The 25,458-nt window shown below is 35.6% G+C and overlaps 1 protein-coding gene and 1 long non-coding RNA gene across 35 annotated transcripts in view; one reads left to right on the plus strand and one right to left on the minus strand.

Moving 5' to 3' along the window:
- Nucleotides 1-8,647, plus strand: part of Gm46093 — a 59,849-nt gene extending 51,202 nt beyond the window's left edge. For both annotated transcript variants that reach the window (XR_003947842.1, XR_001778948.2), the window contains one exon: nt 3,422-8,647. This is a non-coding gene — a long non-coding RNA (predicted gene, 46093). The remainder of the gene's footprint in view (nt 1-3,421) is intronic.
- The window catches only part of Kansl1l (KAT8 regulatory NSL complex subunit 1-like), a 98,354-nt gene that overhangs the window by 70,172 nt on the left and 2,724 nt on the right, over nt 1-25,458 (minus strand). For 24 of the 33 annotated variants that reach the window (XR_001785576.1, XR_003946490.1, XR_003946488.1 and 21 more), the window contains exon 2: nt 11,635-12,754. Coding sequence is in view for 30 of the 33 variants with exons in the window: in NM_001122738.1 (NP_001116210.1) it covers nt 11,635-12,725 (1,091 nt within the window). In the remaining 3 variants the exon portion in view is untranslated. Of the gene's footprint in view, nt 1-11,634; nt 12,755-18,110; nt 18,191-18,889; nt 19,902-25,458 lie in introns of those variants that run through there. The other 9 variants (NM_001357156.1, XM_011238571.2, XM_011238573.2 and 6 more) reach the window with 6 other exon arrangements.

Below are 25,458 nucleotides of genomic sequence, written 5' to 3' on the forward strand. Positions count from 1 at the left end.
CAGACTAAAGCATACTAACAAAGGAAAATATAATTCAATAAATATCCTGTGCATATACATCCATGCATACATATTTCTTATGTTCAAAAAGTAGACAATTATATAGATTGAACCCTACCTAAAGGTCTAGTTGAGCGGACAGTGGAGTTAAAATTTCAACAAAAAGTTCTGAGTTTCAAATTTAAAACAGCTCAGAGGAAACCTATCTTTTGCTATGGCACCACATATGTAGATTTATTTGTAGTCCTTCCAAACACTACAATGGCTCTGGAAAAAGGGTAAAAGACTATTAAAACCGTATCACCAGCAACAAAAACAATCAGAAGCCAAAATAAAACTACTTTTGTTCCTCAAAAAGGAGAACTACACATTAACCAAAAATAAGTAGAGACATTTCTGTAATACCACCATATAATATACATTTCCAAATAACCTTATATTCTGCAAAATAGAAGAATTTACATTGAAAATACTTAGTACCAGGCCACAAAAAACCCATGGAACTTTAAAATCTGATCCTTAACAATAACTCTTAGAAGATAGTTTCACTGATGTTCATACCTAAAATCAAGCAGGCCATCCTTTAAAGGCAGTCTTCTCCCTCTGCTGCCAGTACTAATAGAGCTAATATAACTAATGATATTTAAAATGTCATCTAGAAATAGACTTCATTACTGCATTGATTTTGTAGCAAGGAAAATAGAAGAGTGTATTCAACTGAATCTGCAGCCTGAGATCTTTTAATGTAGCAAGAGGGAATTTCTACAGAATTTTCAATATTTTGTTTAGACAGTTATATGTTGTTAAGGCTTTCTCTTTACTTGTGACAAAACTTGACCCTAAATATTTAAAAATATTAACATGGTTGAAGTGGTTTGGAAATAGGGCAAATTGAATGTTGCATTATAGTCATAATAATTCTATATAACACATGTGCATAAAGCCACACTTTAAATGTAAGAAAATGACATAGTTTTTACAGTAACAAATGTCAGTAGTGTAAACCGTCTTTAAAGAGTTTACAAATTCAACTACTGCACTTTAAAGAGTCTACATGTACAAATTCAACTACTGCACTTTCTTGATGCGAAGACAACACCAATTCAAGATAGACAAATAAAATAACAAAAACCTGCTTTGGAGAAATATGTGAATTTTACTCATGAATGCATCTCAATGTTAGAATCACTGATGTGGAGCCAGTGGTAGCACATGCCTTAATCCCAGCACTCAGGAGGCAGAGAAGGCTGCCCATCTCTGTGAGTTGTTCAACACCAGTCTGGTCTACATAGCTAGTTCCAGGCCAGCCAGAACTACATAATAAGACCTTGTCTCCGACAAGCCAACAAAAATGTTGACTGTTTTCAAAAATATACATTAGGAATCTGAGAAATATTACATTGAAAGTACATATAAATTTCCATTAGCCCTGTTTTCTAAGAATAAAACTTTAATTTAAAAAAGTTTTAATGATATCACTTTTATTAAAATTTCATTTATCAAAATAGTATCTGTAGGGCTTAGATTTTTCTAAGACAACTTAAAACTATTATGGATATTTTTTAAAAATTTTAATTTACTGAGGGAAAAAATAACAAAAAATGTACATGATTATTGTAGTGTGATGTTTTCCTGTATAAATCAATGTGAAGTGATTTAAATGAAGTTAATTATATATCAATCATTTGACATACATTTTACTTGTGAGAACACTTTAGATCTACTCTTAGCAACTTCCAGGCACACAACATATTCTATGAAATAGTCAGCATATTGACAAAAGAGCTCTAGAACTTAGTTTTCTACGTGGAAACAGTCACTGTTGCCAGCATCCTCCTCCTCTCCCCACCTCACCCAGAGCAATCCGGTAAGCACTAGTCTACTATGCTTCTGTGTTATGGCTGTTTTAGATTTTCCTCCTAAGTGAGATCAGACATTCATTTTTCAATTATTGACATCTATGCTCAATTACTTGACAAGTGATGTATTTCACTTTTTTCCCAAAGGCTGAATAATATTTCATTCCATATTTGATTGTGGATGAAGATTACAATGGTAATGCAGAAATGATTCCATTTGTTGATTTCATTTCCTTTGGATATATCTAGAGTAGGATTGCTGGAGTATACAAGATAGATCTGGGGTTTTTAGCTTAAGTTTCTTTTCCTATAAAGGCTGTACTAATTTATATTATCAACAATATGCAAAGTTCCTTTGTATTCTCTCCAGCACTTAGGATAACCATACTCACACATGTAAGACTTTATCTCACTGTAGTTTTACTTTGGGATCTTCTGATGATTAGTAATGTTGAGTTGCATTTTTTTTTTATGTCTTCTTTAGAGAAAAGTCTAGTCTTTGTTTTCTTGTTACTGTTTGTCTGGCTTGAGTATATCCCTTGATCATTAACTTGTTAAATGTAGGACTAGCAATTTTCCATTCTATAGGTTGTTTGTTCACATTGTTTCTTTTGTTGGGCATCAGTTTTCAATTCAATGCAATGCCATTTGTCTATTCTTGCATTTGTTGACGCTTTTAAGGCCAAATCCAGAAAATCTTTGCCAGAACTATATGCCAAGCTCTTTCTCTCCACTTTCTCCCAGGAGTTTTACATCTTCATGTTTAGGTCTTTAATCCATCTTGAACTAAATATGGACTGGTACAAGAATTCAGTTCAATTCTGCATGTAGATATGCAATCTCCCCAGCATTTAAGAAATTGTCCCTTTCCATGTGTATGCTCTTGACATTTTTCTCCAGGATGAATTGAACACAAATAAGTTAAACTCGTTCTGCAATGAGTCCTTTCCTTAGTTATATCTATTTATATTGCTAGCACTGAACTGTTGAGACTTTAACATATTCTGAAATCGAATAGATACTCCAACTCCTCCCACTTTGATCTCCAGAGAGAGAGAACTGAAGAATAGGATTACAGGCATTTGGCACAGTGCCTATAATTAATGTTGAGTATTTCCACTTACTCGGGTCTACTTTGACATTTTCATCAATGGTTTATAGCTTTTAGTATGCATGTTTTCCACTGTCTTTATCAAGTCAATCATAAATTGTTTTCATGCTACTGTAAAAAGAATCTTTATTCTTGATTACATTTTCAGTTTAGGGGTTTCTATACATTGATTTTGTTTTTAGCAAGTTTACTGATTTCGTATTTCAGCCAATTTTCAGGATACCTGTTTTTCTCATAAGATTCTAACATTTTTAAACAGCCTATTTAACATCTTCCTTTTCCATTTGTGTATCCTTTCCCCTGACTTGGCTGAGAATTCCAGAGCTGCCTGGAAGGAAGCAGATTAAATGTCCAGGTCTACTTAAAATTCCTTGAAGCCTACTAGCAATGTTGTGACCTTTAAGAGGTATCACTGGGAAGTCTGGAAGTGACTAGTTCTGTTCCATCCTAGGTTTGATGTCCTTACAAAAGAGGCTGTGGACTTGTTGACTCCCAGGACCATGTGAGAAACTAGATAGAAGATAATGTCAAGTTTGAAGACATTTCCAAGAATTGAATCTGCAAGTTCGCCCTGAAAACGCCCTACCTTCCAGAACTACAAATCATGTTTCTATGATTCATAATTTCCTGGTCTGTTTTCTTGAACCAGTCTGAACAATAAGTATCCTTGTCTTGTTTCTTATCTTAAAAGGAAGGCTTTCAAGTTTGCTATTACTAAGAGATTATCTGGGAATCTTTTAAGGTACATTCCTTTTATAACTGTTGGTAATTTCAACAACAAAAAAAAGGATATTGATTTTTTCCTTGTATTGATGATCATGTAAAGAACAGGTTAGACTTCACCACAGAGATCCACCTGCCTTGCCTCTCAAGTGCTCAGATTAAAGGTGTACTCCACCATCACCTGGTTGGTTCTTGCTTTTTGATAAGATATTTGTTGTCATCTCCTTGCTCAACATTGGCAGGTTTAATTTTTAACTATTTTATTATCTTGGTATTGTGTGTATATATTATATTTTTCTAGGTTATCAAGTTTGTTGGAGTACAAATATTCCTAATAGAACACTATAATCTATATTTGTTTGGCCACTTCTATTTTCTTACTTCCGATAAGTCTATGATTCTTAGTCTAATTGAAGATTTGTTTATCTTGGCAAAAATTTGGTCTCATTGATATTTTCAGTAGCTTTCTTGTTCTCTACTGAATTCTTTTCTATGCCAATCTTTCTTTACACTTAGGACTTCATTCTTTTCTATTTTCCTTACTCGTAACACTATTTCACATAGTTCTTATTATGTAGGTTTTCCTATACACTTCCTTATTAATAACAGCTTTTGCTACATTGTGTTTTGATAATGTTGTTTTCCACTTGAACTTCTCTTGAGATTATTTTATACTTTCTCTTTATTCATTGATCCATTGGCTTTTCTGAAAAACTCTTTAATTTCTATTTGTTAATTTTCCCAAACTTTTTACTCATTTTTAGTTTCATTTTTAAATGTAAAAGTTTCCTGATGCAAATTTGTTGTTTGGTTGGTTTTTATTATTCTTTTGTACTACAAAAGTGTGACTTCGGGCATATGCATGCCATGTACAGAAGTGGAGACCCAAGACAATGTGCAGAAGGCAGGAATCTGTTCTCTTCCTCACTGTGAGTTCGAGAGACTGAACTCATGTGAGGCTTGCATGGCAAGCACTCTTACCCAGTAAAGCCATCTCACTGGCCCTACAGATATAATTTCAATCTTTAATTTGTTAAGATTTATTCTGTGTCCTACCTATAATGTGTTCTAACAAATGTTATATGAGTACCTCAAAATAATCTATATTCTACTGCTATTGGATAGATGCCCTATATGTTAGGCCCATTTGATCCAAAGAGTAGCCCAAGTCCAGTGTTGGGTTTTAGATAGCCTATTGAGTGGTTTACCTATTGCTGAATGTGACTTACGAAAACCTATTTGTTACTGAGTTAGTATGTCTTGTCAGATATATTCAAATCTGTTTCATAAGCACAGGTATGGAAGTGCACACCAGCAATCCCAGCACTTAGGAGATAAATGCAGGGGGATACTGAATATGATGTCAGCTGTACACTAAGTTCCACACCAGCTTGGGCTACATAGGGAGCTCCAGTCTCATTTTTTCTCCTTCTAAATTACTTACCACAATGTTGGGTATATGTATATTTATAATCTTAGATCTCTTGATAAACTATTTACCAATTATAATAACCTACTTTGTTTTACAGTGTTTCATTTATCTGGATTTTCCTGCTCTAAGTATACCTAACTCCTGTTCTCTTTTTGTTTCTATATGCATGGAATATCTTTTTATTTTTAATTCCCTGTACTTTGTCTCCTGTTAAAGCAGAAATATCCTACTGGAGAACATATAATTGGGCCTTTGTTTTTCCCCAATCCACTCAGCAATTCTTAAGAATTTTATCTTTTCATTCAAGATACTGAATTAACTATTAATAGGTACAGATTTCTTAGTGCTACTTTTATTATTGCTATTTTTAAAATGTAGTCTATTTGTTCCTTCTTCAAGACCTAGTGATTTTGTTATGCTTTGATTACTTACTCCTTTCTGCAGTTAACATGATATTATATATTGGTATAATAAATAATATGTGGTAACTATGAGACATGAAAACAATTCAGCTATGAGTCTACTTTAAACTGGCAGCAAATATACTGTAGTGAAGTAGCTGACACTTGGTACCCTGTAAAGAAAAGAGATCTATTTAGCTGATGGTTTGGATGAAAGTCAAAGACTGACAGCCCAGTCAGTGCAACCCCTTTCTGTCTGCCTTCTGGTGAAGAATTCCTGGCTATATTATGCCAAATGGCATCATTATGGAAGTGATGAAGTCAGGTATCATTTGGTGAGATTCAAAGCCAGAGAAAAAAATGGGGGGCCACTCTTACCATTTTACAGCAACCTACATAAGAACCACCTTAGGGCATCATCACAGTGGCCTCCTTGTAAGATCCCTCTCAAAGCTCGCACATTCTCTCAGCTGCTACACTCGGAACACACATTCTTTGGGGAACATAGTCAAATTCTACCTAACCCATAGAAATAACCTCAAATTGCATACAAAAACTCTCTACTTTCACTCCTCTCCCATTTCATGACTTGCTATCACTATTACACTTTTTCATTCGGTAACCACTAAAAACTCATATTAAAATCACTTCTTTTAGCCTTCACAGTAAAGACTTAAGTTATTTATACATCACTATTACAGAGCACTCAAGTCTATCAGTCTTCTGACTTGACTACTTACCTATACCACCAACTTTATTTTCATGTTTGGTTATTAACTTTCAGCTTGAAAATTCCATTTGTGATTATATATGTGTGTGTGTGTGCGCGCTACATATGTCTATATATACATATATGTGTATATATACATTATGTGTGTATATATACATATACATATGTGTGTGTGTATATATATATGTATGTATGTATGCATATATATTGAAGGATAGCTTTGCTGGGGTATTCTTGGCTACAAGCTTATTTTTCTTCGAACACTTTGTCATTTCATACTTTTCTGACCTTGAAAGCTTTCCGGGCTCTGATGACAGCCACTCTCTTCTATATGCACTCTCTTCTTTTGCCACACTCAAGCCCCTGCCAGTGATTCACTGCTTTTCATTTAGTATGTATGTATCATGGGTGGGTGTTCACATGCCACAAGACAAGTGTGGTGGTCAGAATGCTGACTGTTGGAGTCCGCTCGCTCGCTCACTCGCTCGCTCTCTTTCTCTCACAAAGACTCCAGGAATCACTGAGGTCCTTCTTCCCTGCAAAGCCATCTCACTAGCCTGCCGGTAGTGTCTGAGCTTGTCTTTGTGTAGTGCTTTTACAATTGGAAACTCTTGATTCTCCTGTACTTGATAGACGCTTTCTAAGATACAATTAGTTTTCAGTCATTATTTCCTTAAAAACTTTCCCCACCTCTTCTGTAATTACTGACTACAGACTAGCACTACTGGGAAAACCCATTACGTTTTCTAGGTTTTCTTCTTTAAAGTTTCTTCTCTAACTGGATTTTTCCAAGTCACCTTTCATTTCAAGATCTCTTCTGTTTGAGCACATCACCTGATGCCCTCTGGTGCACTTTTCATTCCTTTCACTGTATTGCTCAGTTCATTATTTCAGTCTCTCTCTTATCACTCTCCTGATTTTATTGTCCATACTCTCTCATAGTTTGCTAAGGTTCCCTAAAACGATTCTTTCCCAGGCACTTAATCCATAGAAATTCTTATTCTTTGAGGTCAGTTACTGGAAAACTATTTTGCCTCCCTCTTTGATAATGTGTGTGTTTATTTCTATTTCTACAATTGTTTTCATGCTTCTTGTTTTGCATAACATATTCAGTGGCTGTGTTCTCCTCTTTAGGAATCGGTATCAGTGGGGACAACACTGTCTGCCAGCAAGGCTAAGTGCACTGCTGAGACATTCAGCTGTGTTGCCTGAGGCAGATTGGCAGAGTACACAGCTTCTCAACATCTCAGGTTAGGTGTCCCTGAAGTAGCAAGAGCTGCTGTGCTCTTCAATAGGATGACTGACAGGGGGTCTTTATGGTCTCTCATCTACATGAAAGTCCTAGTTGAACTCTTGCTTGGAACTGGATCTGGCACACAGATGCCCTTTCAGGAATGGTGTCAGGATGTGTGAAGCATGACATGTGCAAAGTAGCCACAGATCGGATACATGAGCATGGCCATGTGTTGGAGTAATGGTTTAAGGGAAACAGGATAGCAACAACTATCTCCCATGATTATTGACAGAACTAAAATAACCAGCAAAATGGCAGCCTGGAAGATAAATTGTGCTTAGTGACTATCCTAGTTCCCACATCCAAGCAAATTTCAGTTATAGTGACATCATAACACCAAGAGACTGGAATGCTTGCTTTGTTTCACATTTTACTCATTATAAAAACAAATGTACTAGTTCTATATTAAGTAATAAAAACAACTTTGTTTCTAATTCTATAATAATGATCCATTTTGGGAAATTTAAAAAAAACAGCAGACTATTTTCAACTTAATGTCACAGTTATATTCAGGCAAGTGTATCAATTAACGAACATTATTAGACCCCAAGAAATTTCAAACTATGTTCCATGTGACTATTAAATTGAAAACTCAGTTCTTCTTAGCAGTTCATCAGGTCCTGCAGATGAAATAAATGTTTTCTATTTATTTTGTTACAGTTCCAGGTAGAATAGAGACTATGCATTGAAACACAAAACCCAAGTGGGTCAGAGGCACAAGCAAGACCATAAAGAGTTCAAGAGCACCCTTGGGCCCACAGTGAGTCTAAGTCCGGCCTGGGCTATCTAAAAGCAATCTCTACCTTCTATCAAGCAGCATAACCTGTACTACCAAATCCACAAAGCCAGTGAGGAGATCCCATGTGATTTCCTAAGGGTCCAGGCTTATTTGCATAGCATTTACATTGTTTTAAGTATAATCCTAGATGGTCTAAGTACACGAGAATAGTGTCATAGGTTCACGTACTATGCAATCTTATAAAACAGAATCAAACAAACCTTGTGAAATGAAGTATGTACAGAAGATCCTGAGGCTAACGCTTGGCATATCTGAAAAGTCACACATAAGACTTAAGAAATAAAACATTTTAAGGTACCATTATCTCAGATTTCAAGTCCTTTTATAGAGCCATTGCAATAAAAACATTATAGGACTGTCATAAAACAGATACATTGAGCCAACTGGGTAATGCACACCTTTAATGCCAGCACTCGAGAGGCAGAGGAAGGTAGATCTCTGTGAATTGGAGGGCAGCCTGGTCTACATAAGGAGCTGTAGGCAAGATAAACTTAAGACAACTAGACACACATACACATATGAACAGTACAGAACAGAACTGAAAAGTCAGACATAACTTGACATACATACAGACACCTGATTTTTAACAAAGAAACCAAAAATATACACTGAAGAAAAGACAACATCTTCAAGAAATGGTGTTGATCAAACTAGATAGCTGCATTTAGAAGAATAAAAATGGATCACACTGTCTATCAACCTGCATAAAGCTCAACTCTAACTGGATCTAATACTTCGAAGTAAAACCAGATACCCTAAACCTGACAGAAGAGAAACCTGACAGAAGAGGAAGTGGGGAAAAGTCTCGGACCCATTGGTACAGATTTTCTGAACAGGCTGCCAATAGCACCGGCCTTAAGAACAACAATGGGATCTCATGAAGCTAAAAAGTTTCAGTAACAAGCAAAGGACACCATCATTCAAGAAAAGTAGCACCCTGCAGAAGGGAAAAAGAATCTTTAATTAATTACGATCTGCTAAATGATTAGTTTCAATACTATATAAAGAACAGAAAAATGAACATCAGACAAATAACCCCATTAAAAACTGGGGTATATAATAGAGTTCTCACAAGAGGAAATGCAAATGACTGGAAAAAAAAAACACTTTTTAAAAATGTTCAACATCCTTAGCCATCAAGGAAATACAACTTAAAACTACTTTGGGATTTCATCTTACCCCAGTCAGGATGGCCATGATCAATACAACAACAAACGGCAGCATGTGCTGGCAAGAATGCAGGAAAGAGGGAACACTTAATCCTTGCTGATGGAGGTGCAAATTGCTATGGCCACTACAAACATCAGAATGGTAGCTCTGCCAGAAGGTAGCAATAGATCTTCCACAAGATCTAGCCACACCACTCTTGGGAACTTGCTCATCCATGTTCATTGTTTTTCTATCCATTACAGCAGAAACTGGAAATAGCTTAGATGGCCAGCAAGTGATGAGTGGGCAATAAAAATGTGGTGTATTTACACAAAAATACATCACTATTCAATTTTAAAGAAAAAAATTGCGAAATTTTCAGACAAATTAATGCAGCTAGCAACCACCATTCTGACTGAAGTAATCTAGGCCAAAAAGACAAATATCACATTTTCTCTTATATCTGGATGTTAACTTTGTGTTTTAGCTATGTGTTTCAATATGAATAACCATTGAGGTTAAATAGCGAGTGAGGGACCAGGGGAGGGGAGACAATCTTCACACTAAGAACCAAATAGAATCTAGTGTTGTAAAGGGACAAAAGGGAAGCCAAGATAGGAGGACTAAGATGAGGGGAAGAATGTAAGGCAGGGGAAAGGTGGGACTATGGAGAGAGACAACACTGAAGGCCTTTTGAAAAGCCACATAGAAACATTGTAGAGGCTTGCTAATATACATATATGAAAGGAATTTAAACAGCGTCAGCATATAATGGAAGAGAATGTCCCAACAAGACATACCAGCAAGTAAAACCTCTAGTGTTAGGAATGGGTTACATCTTTTAAATCACTGGCCAAAATAGCTCTCTAGCTAGGCCTCCTCCCCATAAACCATTACAGGCTTTTGCCAAACCTATTGGTTACTCTTCACTAACATGATGGTAAGGCATTATTGCTGAAGACACAACTTATCTCATCAAGCTTGCAGAACTCAAGCTGCTGTATGAGAAGCTTCACTCCCACTTACTGATTCATGGTACTACAAGGTACTTTGTCAGCTACTAGAGGAGAAAAGTTATGACCAATTTCACCTGGCTACAAACCTTGCTACATACAACAAACCTGAAAGACATACTGGTGTGGTGGTGGCATAATGTGGAACCTAAACATGATACTGCTAAAGTGCCCAGTAACCTGACACTGGATTGGTGGCAGGTCTAGATGAAAACCGATTGTTCTGTTAAAGGAACATAGCAATCAAATGACTCCTAATGACCTGCTATACCCATAGAGCATTGTTCAACCCTCCATAGAAAAGCTGCTTCTTGCAGTCGATGGTAACCAATAAGTAGATGCACAACTGGGCAAACAGTGAGAGACTTATGAGCACTTAAGCCCTAAGTGGGATGTCTTTGTCAGAGCCCTCCCCTTAAGGCTCAGAGATCTATGTAGAAGCAGAGGCAGAAAGAATCTGGTGAATGGTTCTAAAGAAAACAGCTTCTTACAGACACAACTCATAGACTGTGGCAGTACACACAAGACTCCATAGATTCAACCAAAGTCCCAGCAACGAGGACAAGATACAAAGTCCCAACCCTAACCAAGGACCTATTTGCAACTGATTGATAGTTTCTGGGAAGCAGAAAAGCAGTTTTCTCCAAAGGAGTGTTACTGGATCTATCTACCACACTCCCAGGGAAGGTTCCATTCGCAGGAGTGCTTGGCCAACATGAAAGGGACTCCATGGTGTTGGCATTTTGTTTGTGAGTGTGTGTGCCCATGCTTTGTGAGTTGTTTAATGAATTTTTGTCCTTTCTTTTTTCTTTTTCTCAGGTTTTTTGTTTGGTTTTGGTTTTTTTGTTGTTTCTTCTGTTTTATTTTTTGAAAGAAAGAAAGAATACAAAATTGGGTGATAAGGAGGGGGGAAGATCTGCGAAAGTATTGAGGGAAAAAATGTTCAAAATATATTGTATGAAAAAAAGAAACAAAACATTTTTAAAATTCACCAGTGTTTTATAACTTAAAGATCATGGCAGTAAGATTTTAGAAAACCTACTTTCTTATTATGTATCTTGAAACCAATATAATTGCTACTCTCTGCAGAATAGGAAAAAAAAAACTAGTAATTTACACTTACACTGCCACATTTTTTCTAATGGTATATTCATCCAACTCGTCATCTGAGCTGCTATCGGTGGCGTCAGAGTCCAGACCCTCTTCAACATGAGACAACAGCCCTGTAGCAGACAGTGCAAATCTTTGGATTTCTGCAGCTGTACACTGAGAAAAGCCATTGTTTGTATCATCCCAAAACTTATTCTCTGAAGCCAATATGTTGACTTCTGGCTTAATTTCAGTGTGTTCAAGTAAACTATTACTCAGAACTGTTGTGGGTTCATGAAAGATCTTCATTGTGGGCAGCTGATGTTTCATAGAAAATTTCATCTGTTGACCATAGTGCTTAACAACATGCTTTGCCAGGAGCATCTGCAAGTGTTTCTGAGTTCTTCTAGCCTGGCTAAGTAAAATTTTCTGTTTACTCACACAATGAAGTAAACGAGCATTCACTTCCTGCTCTTTTTCAGCAGCTGAGGAACTAGTAGGCACATCTGAGTGGCTAGGTCCAATTTTCTTTTGAGTACATTGCAATAAACCCTTTTTAATCTTAGTATCAGTGAATTTATCCAAAAGTGCATTCTTTTGGTACCATTTACAGTTTTGCAGATGTAGTCTGTCTACATTAGCGTCTTTGGTGAGATTTGAATCCAGAACGATTTGTATATCTTTCATGCACTGGCTTGTGGTATCCGAGAGTTCCTTTTTGATGAACTCGTTTTCGGAGTGAGAAGGGCAGATCTTACTGAGCTGAATGCTGCTGCCATTGCACAGTACATTTTTCAGTTTACTGCAGTTGGACTCCATTACTTTCTTTTGGTTATAATTCTCATTATACTTATTTAGTGTTGAATTAGAACTCATTAAAAGAACTGTCTGAAAATGTTTTGAAGCCTGAGGGGAGGCAAAATGTTTTAAATTCACAAAATTAGTATTTAGAGTAGGTTCAGGAGTCGGAAATCCCAGCATCTGAGAGAAAGTGTCTCCTCCCTTAAGCTTTTCATCTACAGTTCTCGGACTTTCCATGCACAGCATCTTGTCAGATTCCATGGTATTTGGCAAAGATGAAAAGCAGATACCCTTTGTTGTTGCCTCCTTCAGAGCTGGGGTCATGGCGAATCCTGGAGATAATTACTGGAAGCCTAAAATTACATAAAAAATACATGATCAAACGTCTAGGAACCAAAGGCTTGATGCTTACACTTTTGCCGAGGGCAACTTTTATGTTTGATGTTTCTGATTAAAATGAGCAAGGCACCAAAGATTTCCTTTATCTCTCAACATCCCACATTATCTCAATAATAAGCTGTTATTCTCCACTCTGATGATGAACCTAATATTCACAATTCCAACTAAAGTTGCATATTACTAGTCCGGAGAGATCCTCAGTGGTATAGCTCTTGTATAGCACATGTGAGATCCTGGGTGTTATCTACACAGCACCAAAAATAAAATGCTCTTGCACACTCTCACACTAAGGGTTTAATAAAAAATACGTGTGGGTGCAAGTACATCTCACAATCACATCATTGATGGTGTTTAGTGACAGGAGAAAAACTTACAATTTTGAATCTCTTAATCAAACTTGAAAATGTGATTCAATCTCACAACTGCAAGAATATCTCTTTATGAAACAATAGCATTTTCTAAAATAAATTTCCATCTGGAATTTTTCTCAACTTGAACAGTAATAACTACAGGTAAAATATGTTCAATAGTCTGATATAAGTACAGCTAAGTAAATGCAAAACATATGAGTTCATAGTTGCTAAAAATAACAGCAGTGAGAAATTACCTAATCTGAGGTATGGTTTTTTTTTCTAAAAATGTATCTACAATGTTTTTCCATTCTCACAAATATGTTTATTAATTATCACTGTAGAATGTACTCCTCCAAGTAAATAGTGAAAGCCACGTCAGATGACCAGCAAAGATCAATTCAAACTTCAAAAGAAAAGAATGAAGTCCCATGTCCTGACAACACAGAAAAAGGCAATCTAGTTCCAAGTGTTTCCAACAGCACACTTAGCAAAAAACTGTACAGAACTATTTTAGGTTTGTAGTGATAATACACTGGAACTATTACACTCCATAACTTTTCAACACACATGGCACATTCTAATATTAAGTGCACCCAAATGCTAGCTATAACTGTATATACAGTAGTAAGAAATGTCTATCAGCAAAGCAAAAGTCCATGTTTCCATACACGAAACCGACAAAAATGATTCAAGTCCGAAATATCACTTATGATGAGGAAATAAGCAAGCAAAATTTCTCACATCTACTGAGGCCACATACTGGTTGAGTAATTTGTACATAAAGTAGAAAACATCCTTGTCATAGCTATATGAGCAATGGTTCTAATAGCAAAACACTAATCCAAAACAACTCAGCTATAAAATAAAACCAAAGCAGAAAGAACAATAAAACATATTGGAATAAACTAGTAAAGAGTATCAATATAGAAAGGCTTTAAAACTAACAGTAAGAAGAAAAAGGAACAGTGTAGGCATGCACACACACATATTAGTTTTACATCGTATAAATATAACACAAACATAAAAGACATCATATATATGGATGTCCATGCTTATACTTAATAAAAAGTGGACTAGAAAAATACCTACCATACCCCTAACAGTTGCATCAAGTTCCATGAAAGAGAAGGAAGAGTAATGGTTTAAGAGGATTTTCATTTTCATTACAAATTTTATGACTTGGGACAAAAGGAGCAAATGCCAAATGAACAAATGTTAATGAATAACTAGGTGATAAAATGCAGCTGTTTGTATATACACACATTGTGTGTGCAGACACACACATTTATCTCTCAATGTAAAATGTGTTTATAGTCTGCCTTCAAATTTGAATTACCCCAAATTCTGTGTAACTAAGCCATAATTTCTAGTGTAATAGACTCATGATCATCCTAAATATTAAGGAAAAAATTAAAATAATATTTTTGTTTGAAATTCACTCTGCTTTGAATGGAAATAGAAAAATCATTATAGAACGTCTGGGAAGTGATGGAGAGATGGCTCAGTGGTTACGAGCACTTGCTCTTGAGAGGGACTGTATTCTGTTTCCAGCACCTACACTGTACAACTCACAACTGCCTATAACTCCAGCTCCAGGGAAGAAGCCCTTCTTCTGGGCTCAGACAGTGCCCTCACATGTGACACACACACACACACACACACACACACACACACACACACACACACACACACAGATTTTAAAAAAATCATTAGGGCAAAATATCCAAATCTCCCAGGATTTAAGTAAAAATTTGATCAAGTAATTGTCATATCCCTTACCATGTAGTAATCAAGAAAGAGCCACAATAACATTTCTATCTCTTACCCCACTCACAAACATTTAAACAAGATGTTATGGATATGATCAAAGTGGCTTGCAGCAGACACTGTAAGGTAAAATATCATGAGGCAGAGAGTCCTGGGTGAACATGAGGGAGAACTACAACTAATTAGAGTAAGGACAGTTAAGGAATAGAATAAAAATAGAAGGAAATAAATGCAAAGGTTAAAGTGGCTAAGAACTATCTATGGTGGAAAATGAAAATGTATAGACAACCTTGTGACAGCTGTTTTATCACTCTACATACAAAATGGTCCTAATAATCATCTACTGCTATTCTTATCTGCATAATCTCGCCTCTTGAGTACGACTGAGTGGTATACTCAAGATGACTAAATCCAGCAGAAATACTAGAGTATGACTTCTGAGATTAAGATAATGGCGAGTCTGAATCCTTTGTCCTATTGTCTTTCCCCTTAGTAAAGAAGCTAACTGCTAGTCTTTGAGCTGGAAGCTAACTGCTAGTCTGTGACCGGATGGCCACAGGTGGCTTGTGAGTAATCTGAGAAGCAGAGTCTTCCGCAGTCAAGCCTGGAGAGGGCCGCAGTACCTGCTAACCTGATTAGAGCTGATGAGAGACTCAGAGAGAGCCAAAATGAAGAAGCTGGAAAACAAGGTTTAGATAATAAGAGGGCTTTTGTTACCCATGAACAGATAACCACCCTTTTAAGTCATTTTTTAGTATTTGAAATTATAACATAACTGCATTTGAGATGAAGACTTTTAGATTATAGTCTTCTAGCTATAACACAACCCCTATTTAAAATTTCCATGAAGTTCTTATGTGCACTATTCCCAAATGTATCCTTATTTGAAAAAAACAAACAAACAAACAAACCCTAAGCAGAAGTAAGTCTCTGTAATGTATAACTAAAGAGACTCATGAAAATATTTGTATCTTGTATGCATTATGGTTTCAGTATAACATGTAAGTGATTCATTTCAATCATTTCAATTTTATACACATACATCATATATAATTGTATATTTTCCAATTGAAAAAATTCTAAAATACTTTTGCCTACTTGCATATTTATGTAAAGTATTATATTACTACTCTCCACACACCACTAGCACTCTCAGACACTCTTATACTCTGAAAAGGAAGACAGTTAGGGCAGGTTTTTGGTTTTTTCAAATTTATTTTATGTTATGTGTATGGGTGCTTTGCCTGCATGTACATCTGTGTGCCATGTGTGTGTAGTGCCTGAGGGAGCCAGAAGAGGGTGTTTGATCCCATCAGCTGCCATGTAATTATAACTAGTAGAAATACCTATTTAATTACTATTTTAACAATGATTGTACAATTACAGCACTGTACAAACGGGATAATGTGACCCAATCAAGTATGGTATATTTCATGAACTCAAGGCAAGTTCAACATTTTTTAACCAATCACTGAAATTCCCCATAGCAAAGTTTAAAAAAACAAAAGCAAACAAACAAACAAAAAAAACAAACCAGGGTCTCATATAGTAAAAGCATTTCCCAGATTGTAAAAATCCACTTATAAGGAAATAAAGAACTCCTGAAATTTAGGACAAAGGAAAGAAATTCCTTAACCCAGCAAAAATCATGAAAGTCTATAGTTTATATCTTTTTTTTTAATGCTGCCCTGAATTTATTATTTTTTTTAATTTTTAATTATTATATATAAGTACACTGTAGCCCCAAGATGCACCAGAAGAGGGCATCAGATCTCATTACGGGTGGTTGTGAGCCACCATGTGGTTGCTGGGATTTGAACTCAGGACCTTCGGAAGAGCAGTCAGTGCTCTTAGCTGCTGAGCCATTTCACCAGCCCCTATAGTTTATATCTTGATAGTGCATAAAGAATTCTCTTGCCCTATGACTGGAAATGAAGCAAAATATTCTCATCATCCATTTGTAGTGTCCTGCTAGAAGAACTACTAAGTGTGTTATGGACAGAAGAGAAGGGCAAGCAGCTTAGAAAATAAACCTCTCCATTAACACATCACTATTTCTACATAGAAAAATCCCAAGGAATCTACAAAAAAAAAAAAAAGTCTAGAACATTCATCCTCGCAAGCATTTAGTCAGGTTACAGACAGTCAAAATACTAAACCATTTGTACTTTATAATCACAGATGTGAAAAGCCAGATCAGACATAGAAAATTTGAAAACAGTAATAACTCCAATGTTTCCTGGATGGCTAATCTTAGTTGTCACCTTAACTACATCTGGAGTCAATTAAAACCAGAGGTGGGGACACCTGGGAAGGAGAAGACCCACCCTAAATCAGGACCATGCTTCTGGTTGCAACCTACATAGAAGGACATGGAAGGAGCTTTGGCTTTCTGCTTGCTTTGCTCACATTCTAGCTGAAAAGTTCATGCTTCCTGCAGGTGCCGAGCCATCCTTCTGCTGGCTTTAGAAGCTACTTCATTCCTGACTCCGACACAGCCAGAACACCAGCTGAGACTTACAACCTTAGGGATTGAACAACTACAGCATTCTTGGCCTTTCCAGTGGAAGACAGTTGTTCAAATAGCTAGAGCACAACCTGTAAGGCACTCTAAGTTCCTTTAGTCTATTGGTCCTGTTCATCTAGAGAACTCTGACTAATACACCCTTCAAAGGCACACAGCAGTACTGGCACAGCTGCATGGTCAAGGCTGTATTACTCAGGGAGCTGGCTCCCACTTCTAGTCACAACAAAATAAAGTTGACAAAATGTGTATGATCTATACACTGAGAAATATAAAACACAAAGAATACCCAGATGGCTTCCATAAATACATTGCACTCATGAGAGAGACTACTTAGCACTGGTAAGATCTTACTCTCCTCAAAATGACTTGTGAAATTAAACATAGTTTCAACCAAATTTTGGAAGAATATCTGTTGACACTGACAAGCTGACTAAAATGATTTAGTCAAAAGAACTGAAATAGCCAAAAATAATTCTGAAAAAGAACAAACTTGAAGGACTCACACTATGTACTGACATTTGGTTAAGGACAGTGCTGTACCAGCTAAGGATAAGCATACAGAAAACTGGAAAGAAAACAGGTCAGAAATACACCGCTACACACATGCAGTATTTTGGGAAGCTGACAATTCACTGTAGAGGAAAAATGAATCTCCACACATACCTCATACCATGTATGAAAATGGTCAGGTCCATCAAAATGAATGATGGGCTACATGTAAAAGCTTAAACTCTTAAAAACATCTAGGAGGGAAAAGAGGGAGAAAATTTTTGAAGATTTTTAAGATGTGACACCAAAATATTCATAAGAAAAAAATTAATTGCACTTTCCCAATACTAAGTACCAACTACAACAACCTTTTGATTACCTATCTATCTACCTACCTACCTACCTACCTATTCATTTTGTTTTTTATTTAGTTTGGAGATACAGTCTCATTATGTAGCTATGGTTAGCCAGCAACTCTGTAAGTAGACCAAGCTAGACTCGAATTTACAAAAAAATGTCTGTCTCTCTGCCTTCTAAGTTCTAAGATTAAAAGCATATGAGACCAAACCCAGCCAACTAAATATTTAAAAGAGTAGTCTTAAATCACTAAGTTTTAAGTCATTCATCTTAACTCTGAATGATGGCTCCAACCATTATACAAATTTTAATTAACTTATTCTTAGTTGAATATACTTCATTAACATACAAAGTAGATAATTGGATAAAGGCAAAATATACTAAACCTTATAATTTTAAAAGCACACAATAATGAACAAATAAGAATAAATGAATAAGTTTACTGTTTAGTTCAAGACAATCACAATTATTTCATAGAACTTAAATGTGTATCCTGTGCTTAGTAAATCAACCTTAGAAAGGCAGTAAGACACTTTAATTACAAATACAGCCATCTGCTTTTCATTGAGAATTTAACAATCAACTACGCCACATACCTTTTTCATATTGGATGCTTATGAAAGATAGCTAGAAAACTATCATTTAAAAAATGAAATTAAATTGCACAAATTATAGACATTAATCAGTTTGGTTTTTTAAAGGCAAAAAACAAGAAAACAGTTACAAAGTCATAAAATAATTGTCTGCCTTGGGTAGAAGCTTGAGTCTTTTATCTCCATTTAATATATATTCATTCTAAAAATCAACTATTCATTTAAAAGTTTCATAGATAAAAATGTCTGATACTATCCTAAATACTAGAAAGAGGTCTACTCTCACAAAGTGTACAGAGGAGCATGCTAGAGAGAGAAGGGAGGGGAGGTGAATTTAACTATAAAGAACTTTAAAAAAAAAACTACTACATTCATGTGAAAAGTGGCTTTAAAGTGTGTTGATTTGAATCTATCTGAATAACTGGTCACTCATTAGTGGAACTATTTGGGAAGGATTAGGAGGTGTGTTCTTGTTGGAGGAGGTGTGTCACTAAGAACAAGCTTTGAGGTTTCAAAAACCTGTGCTATCCCAAGTGTCTGGATCTCTCTGCCTTGTGCTTATGGATAGAGTTGTGAGCTCCTAGCTACGGCCCCAGGGTCTACTACCTGATGCCAAGCTCCCACCATGAAGCACCATGAAGGCCAGAGACTCAAATACTCTAGGAACATGAGCCTCAAATTAAACTTTTCATTTTATAAGTTGCCTATGTCATACTGTCTTATCACAGCAATAGAAAAGTAACTAAGACAATGAGTAGATCAAATATCTAGTAAATAAAGATTTTGTAAGTGTTTATCACAACTAAAGTCGAGAGCATGTTTATACTGGCACCTGGCTAAATTTGGATGTGTGGTTGAAGATAGGCCTCTCAAGGTTTCTTGGTGTTACCTGCTCTAAGACCTCAAACAATGACAAGCTAAGAAGCATCTAGAATGTATGCCCTCCCCTGAAAGAAAGAAAGAAAGAAAGAAAGAAAGAAAGAAAGAAAGAAAGAAAGAAAGAAAGAAAGAAAGGAAGGAAGGAAGGAAGAAAGAGAAAGAAAGAAAGAAAGAAAGAAAGAAAGAAAGAAAGAAAGAAAGAAAGAAAGAAAGAAAGAAAGAAGGAAAGAAAGAAAGCAAGCAAGCAAGCTTTGGACAAGAATAAGTTTGGCATGCTTACAAGAAAAAAAAAAAAGTAGCTATGCCTAGAACATAATGACTGCGGAAAAAAAATAGAAAAAAGAAAACCAAAGTAGTAGATATAGCCAGACCACTGAATTAAGGTGAAGCAGAATCATTAGACATTTATGTGGGGAAATCTGTCCTATGGAAAAAAGACTTTGAATGCAGAGGAACCAGAGACAGTTACTGAATCAATGCAAGCCAAATGGGTTGCTTGGAGGTGTTAATAAAAATGAGGAAAAGTCAACTCAAATGTTTCAGAGTAGAGCCAACAAAACTTTTGATGACCAACATTTCACTGGGCTTAAAAAGGAAAAAAAGAAAAGAAACTAAAAATAATCCTTGGTTTTCCAGCTTCAGCAAATGTACGGTCAGTGGTGATAGTTTTGAAACAGGACAGACTTGGGAGCCTTCTTTTTTTCTAAGTGCTGCTTGGGGTATATTATGTTTGAAGTATGCATTAGCCACCCAAGTGGAGTCAGACAAACAAGTGTAGAGTTCAAGTGAGAGGTCATAATTAGAGACAGGACTTGGAGAAGTCATGCATATAAATAGTATGTAAAGCCAAGGACAGGCGTTTACCTAGGCAGAGGGTAGAAACATGGGAAAGGAGCCAGAACCAAGACTAGGGAGTGCAGTAGTGTTTATGTGAAAGGGAGAAAGCTACACGAGAGGACAGGCCCCAAAGGACAATGAAAATGTCTTTAGTAAGAAACAACAAAATGTAGGAGTCAGTACAATCAAGACAACCAAATATTCAAACGTGTACAATACACGTTTAAAAGTCTGTTTAAAAGTCTCCTGGGTCTTGTTTCTGGTCATGTATAGTTAACTATAAAGTAAAGACACACCAAGTTCCAGTCTGCTCTAGCTTTCAGCCTTCACATGCTTTTCATAGCTTGTGTGCAAGCACATGTGTGCACACAAGCACACACTCACACACTACACAAGTAAATAAAAATGGACTAATTAATAAACTTAATGTGTCTGAACAAAGCTCTGAATATAAAAGATATATCAAGAGAAAAATTACAAATTGAAAAAACAAAAGGAGACTAAAGAAAAAATTAAAAAGCAAAAATGATCAAAAATCTGAGTGTGGAGCATTATGGGATAGCTACAGAAAGAGAAAACATACATAATGGCAACAAGAAAGGAAAAGAAACAACAGAAGTGATAAATCTGACTAATAATTTCCCCAACTTATGTAAGATATCAAACCCCATATTCCAAGAAAACCCAGGAGAACAAATGTCAAATCAATTCATATAATTTATGTCCCTTAATAAATTAAAGTGTTCAAGTATTACATGAAATTGTTACTTACTACATAATAGTTTGTTCACAAGTAATATATTTAAAACTATGTACTAAAATTTCTTATCACATTTGCATGTATTTATGGTGCAGATTATCAAATCCAATCTCACAAGTACTAGGAAACTTCTCTATGACTTAGAGCTATACCACCAGCCCTTATTTCTAGAGAGGTTCTTACATATAGCACTGAATGGCCTCAAATTCATAGTCTTCCTGCATCAACCTGCATAGTGTGCCTAGCTGGCCTCGAACTCACACAGATATCCCTGTCTCTGCCTCCTTAGTTTAAAGGATTAAAGGCATGCACCACCACCTGACATTTTTTAATAGAATTTTCTTAATAAGACTATATGTAATCTTTATATGGAGAAAATCTTCAAAAATCCAGTTTCTTTACCACAGTCTTAATGTAGCAAAAGCCTCATTTCAAATGCTCACATCTGTGCAGTGAGGGATTACTGTACTAGATAGTATAAGGTAAAACATATTGTTCCTTAAATAATCAGGAATCAAGCACTAACTACAAAATTTCAATTCATAAATTTATCTTACCAAATATATGTGGGCACCTACAGCCATGGCAACAGAGAAAACAAATTCCAACAATTTTCTAAAAAGCATGCTGATCAGTTTTTAACTACATACATAATGGGGTGGTGAGATTTAATCCTAGGTAAATCTAAAAAATGTCTAAATGCAAAAATATTGTGTGCTATGATTCTAGATACCACTACTACTGGCAAGGATTATTTATTTGAGTATACCCTAAATGTTTGAGTATAATGTAGCACTTTGCTAAAAAGCTTAGTCTAATGACCTCCAAGGGGAAAAATTATTTTGGAAAAATTAACTTTTTCTTGTCAAAGACACACACTAAGGTATCAAGCTAATAGGATTTTTTTTTTAAGTAAATACTACAAGCTTAAAAACTATCAGTAGTCTTTGAAAGACAGCAGCTACACAGTTTTGATTCTCTGTTAGGGAAAGTGTTCTTGATAATCTAAAAAAACAATTCTATTTCATTTCACAGAGGATTTTTCAGCTTCTATTTCAGCCTAAATCTTTTATAAAAAATTCATTAGTATCTTAGCAGTCAGAAATTTTATGGTTCTATGAATAGCATTACAAAAACTTATCATAAAACCATTATAAACAATCTGTCAAGTAAATAGCCTTTCAACAAACCACCCAGATCTAAATATCTATAGATGAGAAAAAAAAAACCCTTATAACTTAAAAATAAACACTTTACAGCCACCTTTTTCCTTCTTTTGGTGTATATTAATTTCACTATTATAAAACCAAATTAATCCATCAAAACAATGAACTGGGTTATTCTGTTAATCTACATCATAAATTCTAAAATTTTAGTCTACAATGTAATCCAAAGAGCATTCACTGAGAACTGAGTTTCCTGATTCTGAAATTATACTATTACAAATGCAAAGTTTTGCCTTGTCCCTGGAATGTTTTCATTAGTTGCTTACACTGTACATTTAAGATTCAAAGCACATTCATACTTATGAGTCTAGCATGAACTAAATGTAATCTAACCTCTGGAGATCATGAAACATAGAAAAAGCAGTCATCTTTCAAAATCTGCACTTACATAGTGAGATAACTGTCAAGGCAATTACTATTGAGTTGGTTCAGACACAGTAATCAAATCTTTACAAGCTAATAAATAACTTACATATCTCAAAAGATTGACATGCCCTCAAAGAAAATTACTTAAATTCTATCTCGGCCTTTAAATACTATCTAGTCCTAGTACCTTCACACTTGAATTTGATAATCCAGATAAGAACCACTGTTACTCCTGAAAAGTTAATATTAAAATTTGATTCCCTACCCCTTATATTGCTTCAGATTTTTGTTATGCTCTATATTCTAGAATGCACATGAACATCCCATATTGTCTTTGGAAAGTATTCTCTCCAGCTTTACCCCTGAACATTAAATTTACTTTTAATTGTAACTTTGATAAACTCTATTCTCTGAAATACAGAGTATAAGGCACACATTCACCGATTTAAAAAAACAAAAACAAAACAAAACCAAAAACCTACCAATTGAATTTGAAAGGACCAAAACTTACTTCCACATATATGACTTAAGTATTACATGAAGTGGACTCATGCTAAAAAGGAAAAGTAGCTAACTAAATGTGAGATGCTTTCTTTTTGTCTTTACATTTATTAAGCATGTGGTGGGGTGCTATGACGGAAAGCAGAGACATTTAATGGATGTGGGAAGTCCTCTCCCTTCACTACTCATGTTGCAGGGATCCAGTTCAGGTTATCAGATTAGTGGCAAACACCCATACAAAATGAGCCATCTCACTGGCCTAAGTTGGGCTTGTAAATGCTAAAAATATAAGAGAATTCAATTTTTCTAACTTGTTCATATAAAAGCAAAAATGCAATATAAAAACAAGAATGAGTTCATATTGGCTGAATTTTTATCTCACAGAACTAGAACTAGGCTGAAGAGTTGGCTCAGGAGTTAATAACACATACTGCTCTTGCCGAGGACCTAAACTCAACCCCAACACCCAGGTAGGTCAGCTCCCAGTCACTGTACTTCCATCTCCAGGAGACCCAACACCCTCTTCTGGCTCCCACAGACACTGCACTCTCACAAACCCACACACTCAGATAGTCACACCATCTTTTAAAATGTTTTAAAGTATTAAAAAATAGGAATTAATGAAAGCCATAAGTACAAAATATAGCATATTTCCAGATATCTTTATGTATTCTTTTAGGAGAAGTCCCTGTTCCCTACAGAAAACCCTGCAATAACTGGCATGAGCAGAATATAGTTAGCTCAGCACTTTGTAGTCTATGATGTTTATAAGCTTCTTCCACTTTGAAAACTATGCCTAAAAAGGAATTCTCTTTGAAGACTAAAGGAATTTAATTAAAGATAAAGCCACTTGGGTGGCCACATAACAGATCAAACAGCTCATACTTGAAGCAGAATTATTACTCTTCTTCTGTAAGTGCATGACTCATAAGAATAAAAATGAGGTTTTTCCTATGGACAGAAATTTGATTGCAGAAATTTACACTTAAAAGTACATTGTCATAAATTTGTTCAGCCCATTCATTTTGGCAATTTTACGTACCACAGTTTCCAGTTTTCTTTTTTTAAACTACTAAAGACATACCTATGAACTCTGGGTCCTATAGAGCTCAAAAAGAACCTGAAACATTACAAAGTTCATGAATGATTTAAAATATTCACAAATTTTCAATGCTATAAATAAGCTGACCTTTTGTATCAATATAGAAATAAGTGTTTTTGAAAATATGAAATAACATTTAGTATTCAAATTTTCCTTTGTGGCCAAGCAAAACCCCAACATGAAAGACAAACTAAAAGATAAGTTACAGGGTGGCTGTGACTACAGTGTGACTTCTAAGCTGACCCAGGTCTCATAGCAACATCCTGTCTTTAAAGAAAAAGAAAAAAAAAATCCACTATGAATTATCCTCAATTTTCACTATACATTATCAACTGGAAAGTATGGTATCATTCTTAATAACATGTTTTTGTTTTTATCTTTCATGACTAGGCAAGAAAAAAATCTGTGTCTGTGAAATGTTCCTTTAGTACAGCACTTAAGAGAAAACAGGAAGAAATTTAGAAAGTTATTCAGCTTCTTTCTCTTTCTAAATATAACATACTGAATAAAATATGAAAGATAATACTTATGAGTTATTTTGTGTGATTTTTCTATTATAGTACTATAATAAAGGCTTTAAGAACAGATAGAAGACATAACACACATTAGTCATAAACTGCTAATATCCCACTGTCATTTTGCACTACACAACAGCCTCACTCTTTGCTGTAACAATTTGATAAGCCAGATCAACACCAACCTTAAAGACAGCCCTAAACCTAAAGGAAACAACTTTCTACTTCTTCACCTGACACCTCATATAGCAAACACAGACTTATATGGGAAGGAACAAGATATGTGTAAACCCAAGAAGACATCATGACAGCATGAATGGCTTGCTGCATGTAAGGTTTACATGAAAGAATAGGCGACCAGCAGCAGGAATGCCATGGGCAGTAAC

Source organism: Mus musculus, chromosome 1, assembly GCF_000001635.26.
Source record: "Mus musculus strain C57BL/6J chromosome 1, GRCm38.p6 C57BL/6J".
NCBI classification, from domain to species: domain Eukaryota; kingdom Metazoa; phylum Chordata; class Mammalia; order Rodentia; family Muridae; genus Mus; species Mus musculus.